The 16,216-nt window shown below is 40.6% G+C and overlaps 1 protein-coding gene across 5 annotated transcripts in view; it reads right to left on the reverse strand.

The window, feature by feature from the left end:
- The window catches only part of cemip (cell migration inducing hyaluronidase 1), a 143,197-nt gene that overhangs the window by 19,203 nt on the left and 107,778 nt on the right, over positions 1-16,216 (reverse strand). For all 5 annotated transcript variants that reach the window (XM_042484707.2, XM_088081197.1, XM_042484725.2 and 2 more), the window contains 4 exons: positions 15,278-15,458; positions 11,508-11,723; positions 7,282-7,493; positions 4,218-4,403 (listed from right to left, as the gene is read on the reverse strand). In XM_042484707.2, coding sequence (XP_042340641.1) covers positions 4,218-4,403; positions 7,282-7,493; positions 11,508-11,723; positions 15,278-15,458 — 795 coding nt within the window. The remainder of the gene's footprint in view (positions 1-4,217; positions 4,404-7,281; positions 7,494-11,507; positions 11,724-15,277; positions 15,459-16,216) is intronic.

Consider the following 16,216-nt stretch of genomic DNA (forward strand, 5'->3'; position numbering starts at 1 on the left):
CTTACACTCACACGCACACTAGAATTGACTGCACAATGTGAAAGAATTGAGGAACAACCGGCAGCTATGTCAATGAAAGGAGAAAAGAAAGAAACAGAAACTGTTCATTGTGTCACACAAAATGGAGGAAAATACGTGAAACCAAAAGGAAAACACATGGATAAGGAAGAGGGAAAAACTGACAGAAAATGTTACAGATGTGGTTACACTGATCACATGGGAAAGGATCCTAAATGTCCTGCATGTGGACAGACATGCCATAAGTGTAATGGTAAGGATCATTTCTCCAAAATGTGTCGCACAAAAGGGTCAAGGAAACAAAAAATGAATAATGTTGAGGAAGAGGAAAGGGAATATGCATTTACCGTAAAAGAGGAAGAAACGTCAGAGAAACTTACTTTCTGTGTGGAAGGAGTTGATTTGGAATTGGTTGCGGATTCAGGGGCTAAAAGTAATGTGTTGGGAGAAAATGTATGGGAAGACTGGAGGTGGAAAAGATAAAATGCCACTAATATGTGCCAAAAGAACAGAAACACTTACACCCATATTCATCCAGCCAGCCACTGCAAATTAAAGGGGGATTTACATGTGAAATCAAAACTGGCAACAAAACTGAACATACAGAGTTCATTGTGATTAAAGACAATAGTGAGCCACTCCTTGGGAGGAAAACTGCAATGAAGCTAGGGGTGTTAAAAATAGGTGAAAATGTCGCAGTTGTTACATACATCAAATGTGCACTCCAGCAGCAGTATCAAGTGTGTTTAAAGGAGTGAGAAAGCTTAACACCAAACAAAGTAGTTTGTACATAGGCCTAAAGTTGAAATTTGTGGCTCAGCCACCCCAGCGCATACCATACAACCTGCCCGGGGGTAGAGAAAAAGATAATAGAGTTGATGTACATGGGCATTTTCGAACGCGTTGAAGTCCCCACCCCCTAGGTAAATCAAGTAGTTGTACTCCCCAAACCTGACAAGGATATCAGGAAGTGCTTAAACATGAGAAGGGCCAGTGAGGTGATAGTGAGGGGAATGGTACTCGATTCCGACAGTGGATGAAATACTCCAAGGCATGAAAAGCTCTGCTGTATTCAGCAAACTTAATATAAAATGGTGTTATCACCAGCTGGAGCTGACCCCAGAGTCACACGAGATAACCACATTTGCAGTGCACAATGGAGTGTACAGATACAAGAGACTGCTGTTCAGTGTGTCTTTGGCCAGCGAGCAGTACCAACATGAGATACTCAATGCACTTGCCGGTATTGACGGTGTTGAGAATATCTCAAATGATGTCATAGTACATGTGCCAGACCAGGAAACACATGACAGGTGCCTCCATGCTGACATGAAGAGACAGAATGTGGACTAACACTGAACCCAGAAAAATGCCAGTTTAACATGGACAGACTGGTGTTCATAGGGATACTCTTGTCACAGAAAGGCATCAGACTAACAGAAGAGAGAGTGAGAGCTGTGATGGAAACCGAAGAACCAGAGAATGCCACTGAGGTGGTTGCCCGACCTGACCCACCATAACCGCTGAGAGCTACACCATTACCAAATGGTCCCTAGGGCTACTACCAACCAATCACTCCATACTCGTGGTAATATTTTACTACAGTCGTTACTAGGAGTATGATGTTTTGACTTCTACAACTACTGAGAAAGTCACTGACAGTCTTGAATCAATCTTCAGCAGACATGGATTACCTGTCTCTCTCAAATCGGACAATGGACCACAGTTCAAATCTGATCTTTTCAGAGAATTCTGTGAAACAAATGGAATTAAACATGTGAGGATGACACCAAAATGGGCTCTAGCAAATGGAGAAGTTGAGCACCAGAATGCATCAGTGATGAGAAGGATAAAAATTGCTCAGGCAGAAGGACTAAACTGGAAACATGAACTGAGAAAATGTGTGACTGTGTACAGGAGCATCGAGCATGCTGTCACAGGGAAAAGTCCTGCTGAACTACTTTTCAACCAAAAACTGAGAGGAAAGTTACCAGAAATCTGGGACACATACACAACAGCACTGGACATGCAGGACAGAGATGCAGAACAAAAAGGGAAGACAAAGCTGTATGCTGATGAACGCAGAGGGGCTCAGTACTCAAAGGTGGACATTGGAGACACTGTACTTGTACAGCAAGAGCAAGTGGACAAGGTCACAACACCTTTCAACAACGACAGAAAGCCAAGACTCAATGGTTTGCTATGATTGGTTTATCTGTGTATCTACTGTATAGGGAAGGCATGAAACAACTAGCAAATAGTGTGCTTCAACTGAGAAAAAAACAAGACTAGGTTAAAACCCTAGTATACGGCTGGACCGTGTACAGTGGTTCCCAACCTTTTTTTTTCTTCAGGGACTTGTTTACTTTCACTGGGTTCACTGAAGACATATTTTAGGGATATTTCATATTAAATCAAGCAAAAGGTCGAAAATAAGGCAATATGCCTGTGGCCCCCAGCCCCCAAACCACTAGGTCTGCCCCTGGTAATAATAAAAAGAGGTCAGCGCGAGCGGCTGGATGAGACGCTGAGTGATGCGTTTTAAATACTTCGATCCAAAGTCTGACTAAACCTCAAACTAAGACAAAATAGTCTTTAGAAGTCTAAAGAAGTCACTTTCCAACTCACAATATTTTCCTGTTCGTTCATTCAGACACTTTGGTGCTGTGAGGTGAAGCTCTGCTCTGTCTGTCGCTCTCTCTAACCGCGCTGCGCTGTCGGGCAATCAGCTGTTTGATCTTTGATAATGAAACGCCGCTCGGTTGTCGAATAACCTTCTGTATTCTACAGTCAGTCCTTCAGTGCATTACATGATTTTTCAACACTTCTGCTGTCGCAGTGTTTTGGCGTGAGATTTGCTTTGGTGTCATGAGAGCGTGAGACTGATGGTGAAACCGTGTGTCACACGCCAGGAGCGTGACAGTTGGCAACCCTGAAATATGTTAAAATGCAGAACAATACACTTATAACATTAGACACAGACACACAGTGGAGGGGAGCTGCTTTCTCTGGAGCTGTACCTTCTCATCATTAACACATCCTCCACCTGCAGCTCCGCTTGGACACGGGGATGAATGTCCCCATTTGTGGATGCTGCGCTGCCTGTGGTCGCCATCTGCCATCAGGCAAAAAGTTTGGATCCGTCGCGTGTATGATCAAAGAACTAGATACTAGACAACTGATAGAATGTGTACTATAGCACATTACAACGATCTCTCTGTGATGGCGGATCTTGGACACATTCTATTTCTTCACTATCTAATATCGTCTTATCGCACACCCCTTCTTCAGAGTCTTTCCACCCTGACCAAAAGACTGAATACTGTGCTCTGAAATAACTATGAATACCTATTGCGGTCAAGTATAAACATATTGTACACTGTCAAAAATATTGTCAATTAGAAGCTTCAGTACAATATAATATGTATCAGACTTATAATTAAAACTGTATTGGTGGAACGCTTTGGCTAAGGAACTGCCAAAACTTAAGATCTGTAAATGGTTCATAAGGCAAACCTGCTTCCTTAATAGCAAACCTGATTCCTCAATAGCCTCGACTTTAGTCTGGTGCGGTGATGCCAGCATTATGACACAGGAGTAGAAATAATGCACAAGTACTGACAGTGAGTAGTAGACTGTGTGAATGTGGAAAACCTGAGATGTATTGTTGAAATTGTTCTTGAGACATCACAAGCTGTTCATCCTCTGTTTTGTACATAGATGAATGTTCTTAGACTGTACCCTTCTTGTACTTCTTTACAGTCAGTTCAAGAAAGGGAAAGATTTGGAGTTGCTTTTATTTATAGGATATTCTGCTATAGTTTTACTGGTATGGCCCACCTGGATCAAACTGGGCTGTATGTGGGCCATAAACTGAAATGAGTTTGACACCCCTGCTTTAGGTGGTTGAGATAATTTGGGATATACTGTCTGATTGTCTGATTGCTTGTGTTTCTTGACCCACTGGATTTGGTAAATGTAAAGATATGGTAATTGTATTATGTAGGCATCCAGAATGTTAGCTTCTTAGCGTATGATATAATCAGTGTGTGAATAATATCTTAGTTTTAATACTGTTCATATCAAGCTTCTGCTAAATGCTGTTTTCTGATGGTTGATAATAGTATTTAAGTTTGCTTGTGAGATGAGGCGAGCTAATGTAGTGTGTGTGTGTGTGTGTGTGTTTCTGTCTGTCTGACCCTGTGTCTTCTTCCAAGTAGTAGTATCCTCTGGCCAGGTGGGAGTGGTTGATTTTCTCCCTCTGCGTTGTCCTCATGAAGACACCGGTCTTGCGAGTCTGCTTGGTTAGGCGGTTGTGGATATCAGAGATGACGGTGAAGGTGGTGCCTTGTGGGTAGCAGAGCCCCACATTGATCCAGTCATTTCTGAAACACCCCAAACAGAGCAATGTACTGATTTCATCTAACATTAAAATCTATTCTGGCATCCATAGTAAGAGCACTCACTTGATTATTTCTAACTTAATCTAATCAGGTGAATATGAATTGTGAAAAGAGCTGAACAAATTAGTTGATAGTTGACAACTGACAGTTTGACTGTCAACAATTTTGATAAATATAAAAACAAGACATTTGGACCTGTACTTGAGTAGTGCTTTTCTAGTTGTTCTGACCACTCAAAGTGCTTTTTTACACTTCTTGTCACATTCACCCATTCACACACACACATTCATACATGGGTGACTGTGGCTACTGAGCAAAGTGCCACCTGCTACTCATACACTCACATATTAATGGCACAGCTTTCTGATGAAATTTGGGTCCAGACAGGAAGATGGGGATTGAACTGCTAACCTTCTGATTAGTGGATGACCCGCTCTACCTCCTGAGCCACAGCCACCCCAAACATTTTAAGACTCTGAGGATCTGTGATGGACATTTTTCACTATTTTCTGAGATTTTATAGGCCACAAAATAATTAAATGTAAAATGCTGTTTCAGAGTGTTTCAGGGTCGGGCGATATGGCAAAAATATCATATCACGATTTTTTTAAGGAAGGATCACAATAACGATTTTTATCACGATTCTATTTTATTTCGGATTTTAAGACTATTGTGCATGTTACTGAACAGTACAACCAAAGTAATTTCCCAATCTAAAAAAATAAACCCCAAAAATAAAAAATAATAACACATAGGGGTGTGTGATATGATAATTTTAAATCGTGAAGAATTAGAATGTGTCCATGATCTGCCCAAAGGTTTTTTGGCCTAAATGTTCTGTTATTCTTTTTTTTTTAGGGCTTTATTTTTTAAATTGGGAAATTAGCTTCTGTACAGATATGCATGTTCTCCCCGTGCCTGCGTGGGTTCTCTCTGGGTTCTCTGGCTTGCTCCCACATTCCAAAGATATGCAAGTCGGGTTAATTGGTGACTTTAATTTGGCCGTAGGTTTGAATGTGAGCGTGAAAGGTTGTCTGTCTGTCTGTGTCAGTCCTGCGATAATCTGGTGACCTGTCCTGAGTATACCCCACCTCCCGCCCAATGACAGCTGGGATAGGCTCCAACCCTCCGTGACCCGTTTTGAGGACAAGTGGTGACGAACAATGAATGAACTTTGTAAATTAGCACTACTTTTGATATTTTAAAAAAAACTGTGAAGGATCTACTGTGGTCTGCTTAAGAATTTGTGTCCTAAATCAAACACAACTTTGATTTTTGTGACCCAGGTGCAGACTGTGTTAGGCTGACTCAGGCTAACAAGCTAAAGTGCTCATATTCATCCAAGTAGAAGTTACTTTTACTTTTATTGAGGAACTTTAACCTTCACTGAGGTATGTGAGGACTTTCTGCTGTTTGTGACGATATTCCCTGATGTGACTGCGTTCAGTTTAGCATGTTGGAAAACTCTGAGAGACAAAAAGGACTTAGTGGACTGGTTATAGTGGAACAGAGACACTGAGTGGATAGTGATAGTGGGACAGACAGATGGTAAATGGTAAATGGACTGCATTTGTATAGCACTTTTCTAGTCTCATTGACCAAAGCGCTTTCACACTACATTGTCACATTAACCCATTCACACACAAATTCACAGACTGGTGGCCAAGGCTACTGTACAAGGTGCCACCTGCTACTCAGTAATCATTCACATGCACTTACACTCCGATGACGCGGCATCGGGAGCAATTTGGGCTTCACTATCTTGCCCAAGAATACTTCAACATGCTGCCCGGAGAAGCCGGGGGTCGAACAGCTGATCTTTCAATTAGAGGACGGCCCACTCTACCTCTGAGCTGCAGTTGCTCCACAGACAGTGGGCTAGTTATAATGGGACAGAGAGACTGTGTGGACAGGTTATGGTGGGACAGAGAGACTGAGTGGACAGGGTATTGTGGACAGAGACAGAATGGACTTGGTACTTAGGTACCTACATTTGTGCACATAAGCAAAAGATGAGGATCCTGCATGGAAAAACTTGATTATTTTTTTTTGCACACAAGGTTTTTATGCCCAAAGTATAACCAAAGACAACTAAGCTGTAGTATTTTGAGCATACCTTGACTGATGATATGAGCACCAGCCTGCATTTATTTATGCATTATTTAGTGTGTATGACTTATATGTGCCCATAAACCCCCCAGAACAAAAAACTACCTTTTGGTCTGAGTAGTTATATTCTCACTCCTTAACACAATTAAGTGTCATGGAGATGGAGGACAACAGTTCTTAGTGGTTTCTGGTTCCTACTCAAAGGTAAATGAGTGCAAGCAGCCACACAAGAGCTGTTGATAGTAGTAACTACATCATACCAGGAAGGAAAATGTATTTTCCCTGTAAGTCAAAGCATCACATGGCTGGAATACATATATTACACACTTGTTTACACAATTTGACAAATAACAGTACCAGTATAATATCTAATAATATTCTCTGTCTGTTCATCCATACAGCCATATGTGGTTTTTAATATTGTTTTGTGTGCATGCTCTACTTTTTGTCTTCTTTTTTTTTTGTCTTCTGTCTTTTTTTGTGTGGGTTATGCTCTTTTAGTATTTGTTTTGATGTCTTTGTGCTTTCTTGTTGTGTAGTCATGATTTTTATATGAGCTTGAATTTGCCTATTCTATAATGTGCAAATGTAAATGATCAATTTGACTAATGTTTATATGTGCTGTCCATGATAAACTGAATGATTCTTACTTGTCCAAATCAGACAGTACTTGCTGTAAATTTGCATGAAAGTGGTGTTTGTCATAATTGTGTGCAGTGTGTACTGACACATGGGTCATGAGTTCACTGACTTGTTGAAGTTGATGAGCCAGATGGTGACCTCAGCAGGCGCTGCCTGGTCCCAGTGGATGGTGTAGCCTTTGGCCAGCGTGATCACCGGCTGGAACTGCTGGTAGTGTTTCTTCTTCCCCAGAGCACCCTCCAGTGTCAGTGGCCGATCAGGGTAGTCATCCCTCACTATGAGCATGTTTAGGTTGGCAGGGTTCCGTGTCTGGATGTAGATCTAAGGAAAACAGATCATAGAGTTAGAAGGCCAATTGTAATATTTGAACAAAAAAATTATTAGGCCAGTATGTGCCAAATTTAGGCATTATGCACACTTTTTCATAAAAGCTTGAAACTTGGTAAAAAGCTATTAAAACTCAACACAACATGTATATAACAGACATGATATTATAAATCTAGCCTAGGTTCTCAGATACTGTGATTTCCTTTTCGTGCCACTGAATTCAGTATTTAACTATTTACTTGTAGCAGGTGGCACCATGTCAGGTAGCTAGTGTGTAAATGTGTGTTTGAATGGGTGAATGTGACATGTAGTGTGAAAGCGCTGGTCAAAAAGTGGTGGTCAAAAAGACTTGGAAAGTGCTATACAAGTACATTTCATTTACCACTGTAATCCTTGACCACTGAAACATTGGGGTTAACATCACTTATTCTGTGTTACCATGTTTGGTTCAGGAGGTACGATGCACATTATTTGGTTGTGGCAAAAAGTAAAATGGTCGCCATGGCCACTATGAGGCATTTCTGCGATGGCTCCATGTCTCAAACTGTACAAGAGTACCAAGTTTTATTCTTTTATTAAAAAGTGTGCATAATTTTCAATATCACCAGTACTATAGATATTTCTTCCTATTTTGCCTGTGGGCCAAGCACCCTTTGTTCAGCATCCCCGGTGTAGGTGTTTCATCAATTCAGCCATTTAGACTTCAACAGAATTTTGACCTTAAAAACATTTAAAAGAGGAAAAAACACAAACATGTACAGTAGTAATAAAATGCTGGATTGGATGGATTCATAACACTAATGAACTGGGTAAGGTCATATTCTACCACTAAAGTGGTGTACAGCACTTGGTCTGGTATGACCACTAGCTTTTTGTGGCAGATAAATATTGTTGACATTACAACTGACTTTACTTGGACAGTTCTCTACTAGTGCCACTGTTATGCTACCCTCTAGAATTTAAGATTATGTCCCAATTGTGTCTTTGGCTACATTTACCTCTGTTCAGCAAAGTAAGAGACAACTTTTAAAGAACACAAATTTCAAGTTGTTGAAAGGGACTTTGAAAGGGCTATGTTCGCAGTTTCTCATTCTGACCATTGTGCTAGGCTAAGAGAAACATGTCCTGAGTCAATTTTTGTACGACAAACAGATACAATTGATATAACACGCTGGTTTAAAAACATGTCAATACATGGAATTTTAGAAAAACCATACTTGTGAAAAATGCACAATTAATAAGTAATCTAACTCTTGTTCAAGATTTCTTCTACCATTTCAAATTTTCCCCAATAGCTACCAACATCATTAAAACTACAGTTGGTAACTACTTTAAAAAATTTTGTTGTCATATTTCTTAGAACTGTCACAATATTGTGAAAGAAGTACGTGAGACAGTTGATCTGTGCAAAAATCAGGGTCAGACACAATGTAGCAAAACATTTATTACAACAGAAATGGTAATGCATTGATCACCCTGACTTTGAATACTGGAGGTTTTAATTCAGTTCAGTTCAAGGGCCTTTTTTTGGCATAGTATGTGACCCACTTGCTATAATTGCTATAATTTGATGTTCACGTTTAAATTGTTGGTTCAATGGCACCCACTAGCAGAGGTAGTAGATGAATGCTACTGGCTGTGTTTGAATGTTCCAGTTAACGGGGGACGTGCCTTAAGTGAGTTGCACAGCACAGCGCTGTGTACAAATATTGTGTGTGGGACCTGTAAAAACATATTTATCTTTTGAAATATGTGTCTATTTCTTTTTATTTAAATTCTGTTTGTTAATTTACAAGCATTTATGATGTATGATGTTGCTGTACTTGCCAGTAGGTGGCAGTATCATCTTTGTGTGACCCAAATAGGACAGATAAAGAAGGGTATCGTTGTGGTTGGCCCTTGTTCATTGGAGATGTGTGCCTGCGCCTAGTGTTGCTATGGCTTGTATGTACTGCTCAGTCCTGTTGGTGAAGTTAATGAACAAGTTACCTACACCATTTATGCTGTTGTTGTCTGGATGGTGTAACAATATGGAGGTTCCACTTCTATAAATCTTACTTCAAGGAGGAAATGCGACGATAAACACGGTTTATATTTATATATAGTAAACTGGTGTTTGAGAGTAGATAACAAAGTGGGCTTAGCGAACAGAGCTAATGCTACAGTTGAAGTCTAGCTAGCACCACACCAACTGTTTTATTGTTTCTCCAGTGCTATCTAGTGTGAAACGTTACATGCAAGATGTCAGACTATTTCTTTTGAAAATAGAAAGTTGTTTGAACTGACTGTAAAAGAACTTCCCAAAGTTTGTTAGTGTTGTAAAATTGCTTGCAAAGACTCAGACATTAAAAACAAAACTCGCCATGTTAAGCACGTTATAGAGTTTTGAGATTGTGAGGAGTTTTTGGTGAGGGAAAATAAGGCATGGCTGTACTTTTAACTGCATGACACTTTTAACATTCTGCGAGAGAACCGACGGCAGCCTGTCGTCATGGGAGCAGCTCAACTTTTCTCCTCACCAGTCGCCGATGAGGGGAAGGAGGAGACAACCCGCTCAGTGCAGTTCATGTTGGGAGGATGACAGGGAGACGGAATGCCGTTTCTGTTGCTGGAGCAGCAGGTAGCCAAGGAGTAGCACAGGATGAGGGGACTCGTATTGTACCAACCATATTGTAACAACAACTGACAAAAGCTGTATAGGGACCTCGTGAAATAATAGCTAATCTCAGTCTGTGTGGTCAAAAAGCTAAAACAACAACATCAGATGAGATTCTTGTTTCAGTAGCCTTCTAGTGAGCAGGGACACATACAAAGACCAATGATGGGCTTTAATGCCATAGAGGAGCCACTGAGAGAGAGAGAGGGATAGAGAGAGAGAGGACTAGGTTCAGCCTAGTGAAAGAGCAGCTCAGCGCACAAAGTTTAGAAAACGAAACTACATTTGTCCTTAATCCTGCTTAGGTTGATGAGTTGATTTAAAACAGCAGCTACTATGAAAATTCCATCCTGTTGCTTGGGCATGTTGCTGATGATGGCATCATTCAATTCCTGCAGTGCATTTTTTGAATTTGCATCAGAGTCTTGTGTCCTTATGGCTCTCAACAAGGTCCGCCAAGGATGCCAGGGGCCAACCACGTCTCTGCAGAGACACGCGCAGTGTGTACCCCAATCACCCGCCGCTGAGTGAGCCTCAATCGCATCTCATCCACTACAATCTACTGTGACTGGACATCGGCCAGAAGAAGGCTTGATAGAGGAACACCTCTCGGTCCAAGTCGGGTCAGCCTCGCCCTGATGCTGGTTCTCCTCCCTCTCTTTGCCTGGCGCTTTCAGTTTTGTTTCTCCCATTTGGTCTGACCAGCCTCTCGGCGTATACTGTTGGTGGAGATCCTCTCGCGGTCTGCTGCATTCATTCCAAACCCCACACAACTTTTCCCGGTATTGATAAGTGCATTTCTATCTTAGAAAAGTCGTGCTCCAGCTGAGAGGGCCATGGTGTCGAAAAAATAGAAAAATATAGCAAAAAAGTAGCAAGGATTTGAGGAACTACTGGCTGCTGCATCTACATGTGCTGCCATTTTCATAGCTTTCATCAGCAGAGCTAAAAGAAGCAGAGCGAGGTCAGCTGCAGGATTAGATTGATAATGATTAATTTGTTTGTTTGACTGTTTTTTTTCTTTCATTTCAAACAGAACAGGTAATATTAAAAGGATAGGAGGGTTTGTTTTTTTTAAATGGGGTTGTATGAGGTATTATCAATAGTCATTGTATGTATGACAGTGATTTTCAACAGGAAATAAAGCCGTTATATTGCTCTCTTCAAAGCCAGACTCCATTGAAAAAAACAGTTATGACTTGCCCATCAAAATAAAGTGTCTGAAGGAAAGCCAAAGTGGCGAGAATACTCTCGGTATAGCATACACCCAAACTAATGTGGTTTTTCTTAGGTGGTGTAACACAAATAAATTAGTGTTTGTGAAAACTGATTTGTGAGGATAAATGACCCACCTGTGCGTAGTGGCCGCTACAGATAGCTGCCTTCCAGTCAGGCACATCAATGCAGTCGGGGTGACGGAGCAGCCAGTTGTCCTCTTTAACGAGGAATGCTCCAGGATACTCGCTGACTGAGCCGTCAATATCATGAAAGATTGTTGTCTTGTCTCCGTCCATCTGCATCTCATTAAACCAGGGACCAGGTTCCCCAAAAAACACTCGGGATGCGATCTACAGAAGAAGGAGTGAAAGGCATACAATTGTGGTTGTGCATAGCGGGTATTTTATGCCCTGATCATATCTAAAACTTCCAAATGCACTGTCTCTCTTATCTTGTTACTTTCATTGAGGTTAAAATGCTTCTGAAACAACTAAAAACATCCAATCTCCCTGTTACAATATGTATTTAATTCATTGAGATTATACTAAGCTGGGTGATCTGTACAACTCAGAATGCCTCAACTAACCCTTGAAGATCTTCACCCTCTTTTGAGAAACATAGTAAAGACTTCAAAAACAACTGGACAAATTTTTCAAACACTTTACACTAGAGATGACAAAATTTCAGATTTTGAAAGTCAGACAGGGAATTATTGAGAGTTTAACAGTGCACACACTATGCTGCATGAACTGTGTGTGTGTGACTGAAAGAACCCATTTAATATTCCGACAAACTACTGTTAACATCCAGTAATGGAGGTGCTCAGATCTTTTATTTAAAGCCTCTGGGAACCCAAATCACCAAAACCTTTCTTAATAGTTAGGGTCTTACGTGCATAAAAAAACATCAAAATAATCAGACATTAGCCTCAATCCAAATTTGAAATATTGTCATTTTAGCTTTTTCATAGTTTCCTGAGGCTGGGCTAATTTGGGCGTGGTTATCCCCAATCCATACCACAAAATATGGATAAAGCCAATCAAAAACTCAAAGTCAGGTCAATTGATATTAATTTACCACGCCAAACTGAAATCCTTCAATGCTTCTTTCAGTACTGTAGATGTAATATACCAAAAGTGGCAATGTCATTCTGGCAAGTTTTCAACTAACGTAATGTTCTATGTGCAGCATGCAGTGTTTTGTTACCCTGCTTTTACCATTGTTACACAGATCAACACCAGTGAGTATGTGGCCGATGGGAAAGCAATAAAACAATATGAATAAATTAATAATATGGCAGCAGCGTTAGCTAACCCAATAGTGCAATCATTTATCATTGCACACATAGTTTTGATAACCAGTGGGTGCATACAGCTCGTGTTGCATGTGCTAGATGATGCTGACTGTATGCTAAAGAAGTATCGCTAACAAAGAATTTTGTAGACTCACCATTCAGTGACAGAGTGAAATGTAGTATTCTGAGAGTCTTCAAAAAGTTAAGGTTGCATTGAGAAACACTCACTGAGTGCTGGAGCACACTCTGGCACAAACTGGACTGCTCGCGAATTCGCACTCTTGGAATGAACCATTTGGTTATCCATAGCTCCGCAGTCTCATACCTCATTCCTGACACAATTAGCAGATGCATGCTTGTTTTTTAAACACAGATAAACCTGCTACATGTCTGTATTCCAGCTGCCACTGAATTTACCGCTGGAGAGCGGGTCGGACCATAGCTGGCGTGTGTGTGTGTGTGTGTGTGTGTGTGTGTGTGTGTGTGTGTGTTGTCTTGGTCAGTGCGATGTCACGTACAGGCAGGAGAACAGGTAAAAAGTAAACAGAATTATGGACAGAGGTATTTGAAAACATTTCAGTGGTTTCTTCTCGTTATTTATCTCTTACTTATTAAGTCCCCCTTTCAAACTCGGTGTGGATGTATTTGGATCTGTGTTTTATTTGCTTAAGAGGACACGAACAATGATTAGTGATGGCGCGTCACTGCATCTCATTTAAGAGCTGAAATTACCGTGTTCACCTGAGTGTTGCGTTCCCATCAATTTTGGTTTTGAGCTGGAGGCGATAAAAACCTGTGTCTACTGCAGAGTCATTTTATTTGGTTGATTTATTTTTTAATTTGATGACCTAAATAACAACCCTTTGATAAAAGAAATAAGAAAAAATTGAAAATATTGATATTTCTTAATCTTATTACAGTTGAGTTCATTTATATAATTTGTACTTTACAATCAATTTGCAATTTTTACAATTTTGTTTTATTTGACATTGCACGAAAAGTAACAATGCACCAAAATCAATGGTCTGGCTTGTCATTTACCTATATCAGGTTGCAATATAATAAAAATAATAAAAATCACATTACTTACTTATCACATAACTTAGCGTTCAGATCAGGTTTACTTAAGGGTAACACATAGCGATGGGGAAACAGTCAGCACTGGCACAAGCTGCGTACTGCTGTGGACAGGGCCTCAGCAAAACATATTTCAGCCACTTAAAGAAATCAATATCATGTACGTGTACACTTAATTTAAAATTTGCTCCTCTTTACCTTACACAACAGCTGATCGAGGCAGTGGTAGACCAGCAACTCTGCCGCTTGGTGGAGTAAAATGAGTAGAACGTTTTTCTCAGTTGAGTCTGGTCTTCCTGATAAAATGGCTCCAATTCTTGTCCGTAAGGGCTGTCTGACAGCAAGGGAAAGCGGTGAAAATATTCTAAATATTGCGTATACTTTGACTGATTATGATTTTTTAGGTGGGCCTCTTTTTAAGTAGCTTAAAACTAATCAGTTAAGGCAGTTTGCTGGGCGCTGTTTGTTCACGGTGGTTTTCTACCCCAAAGTTAAGTACCCCAAATAAACAGTTGTGATTTCATCTATGGCAGCTAGCTGAAAGGCGGCAAATAGCCAGCATTCGTGGTGGAGTCGGCCATACTTCTGTCAATAAATCCCCAGTGCTTGTTTAACAGTAGTCCAATTAAATGGCCTAATCAAGCTATAACTGTAGCTCCACTTGACTGTGCATGGAAACTTACTGACTGTTCATCTGCTGTTCATCTACACCCCCCACACTGTGGTGACACAGACCTGGTGGCAAAATAGCATAGCATCCCTTTAAATTTAACTTTAGTAAGTACCTAAAGTTTGCAACCCTGCTATTGCAACAGTCTAATTTTTAAATCTTAATGTTAGGAAAACCTTGAAGCTTTGGATGAATATTTTCAGGTTTTACCCACTAACATTAAACAAATTTCGAGTTACATATCGCATTTTGTCTCTTCAATATATAAAGGTGCCCTGTTTTCTTGTGAACAAGCAAGTAATGTTTACATTCATTGTTTCTAACAAAAACATATTTTTTAAATTCAGAGAATCCATGTCAACGAAGTATCTCAGAGTCAATGTTGAATGTATTTCCTCTGTCTTAAAGCAGCTGTAAAACCAATTTAAAAAAAATACTTTCAATCCTACATTTTTCACATCTACATTTTTCAGCTTGCAGTCTTCTTCCCTGCCTTTGTTGGCACTATATTTCTTTACATGTACTGCCACCAACTGTTGATAAGTAGAACATAATGAAATTGGTGGCAGGAATGTGTTGCGATTCCTGTGTGCTCATGCACATGCATGATACGAACAAAACAGTGACCCACTCTTCTTAATATTTGCAGCCTCTCAGGGTTGATAACTTCACAGAGTACCTTACATAACAAGGTATCTCATCTAATCCTTAACTGAACTGGGACTGGAGCCCATTTCAAACTTGCTTCTCTGATGTTAGACCTTTTCAATTTTCATTTAATTTTCAAGCAAATCATCTGCGTTCCGCCAGTGTCTCAGTCTCAGTCCAGATGTTTTATGTATTTCACACAGAAATGGACTTACAGGTACTTGGTCAAAGGTGATGTCAGTGACGTTATTGTTGGGGCAACTCTGCCATGAGTTGTTGAGCCTGAAGCCAAAGGCACTGGTGTGCCTTCCATCCAGCGCTGTATATTTCCGAAATGTACAATTCTGCATGTTGATGGGACCATCATAGATCTGCATGCCCCGGATAGGAAAATCTCTGCAGGGAAACACAGATCCACACACGCACATCAACCCATCAGCAATTTACACTCGGGTTTTGTAGCAAATGGAGAAGTAGCATCATGATGATCTAGTGCAATGCAATTCAACTAAAACACAAGAAACGTGCTACAGAAAAGGATAAGCACTCTATGAAGATCCTAGGGTCACCGATCAGCAATTATTACTTAAATATGAATGCCAGAGAGCAGTAATAGAAAAAGATTTAAAAAAAAGAGGAAAGAGGAACCAGAGCCAGGGTGCAGGTCTGATCGGACTAAAAATCACCCCCGCTGGATCGGGCCGAAAGCTCTGTCACATGGATGGGGATTTCAACTGAGCAAAAGAAACTTGTGCTCCAGTAATATACACACTAAAGAAACTAGGGTCACCAATCAGCTATTATGGCTTAAATATAAAGGTCAGAGAGCAGTGAAGACTAACACATCTTTGGGGTCATCAGGTGAACCTCCTTTCGTCAGTGTTTCACGTATTTGGTCCCAAAACACCTCCAGGAGGCTAGGCAGTGAACTCTGGTGTCCCAAAGCCACTCCCCTAGTGCCAGCTCTCACTGCTCCTATACAGCCCAAACCGCCCTGCCACCTTCAACAGACCCAGACTCTATTTATGCAGACTCCAGGTAGTGACTGTGCTGATGCTTCCTTTCCTAGCACATGCATCACAATTGCCAATATACTACAACTCACATACAAGACTCAGGCTAAGGGAAATAAGGGTGAATTGGATCAACAAACA

Source organism: Plectropomus leopardus, chromosome 1 (assembly GCF_026936395.1).
Source record: "Plectropomus leopardus strain MGB_pleo_1.0 chromosome 1, ASM2693639v1, whole genome shotgun sequence".
In the NCBI taxonomy this organism is placed as follows: Eukaryota; Metazoa; Chordata; class Actinopteri; order Perciformes; family Serranidae; genus Plectropomus; species Plectropomus leopardus.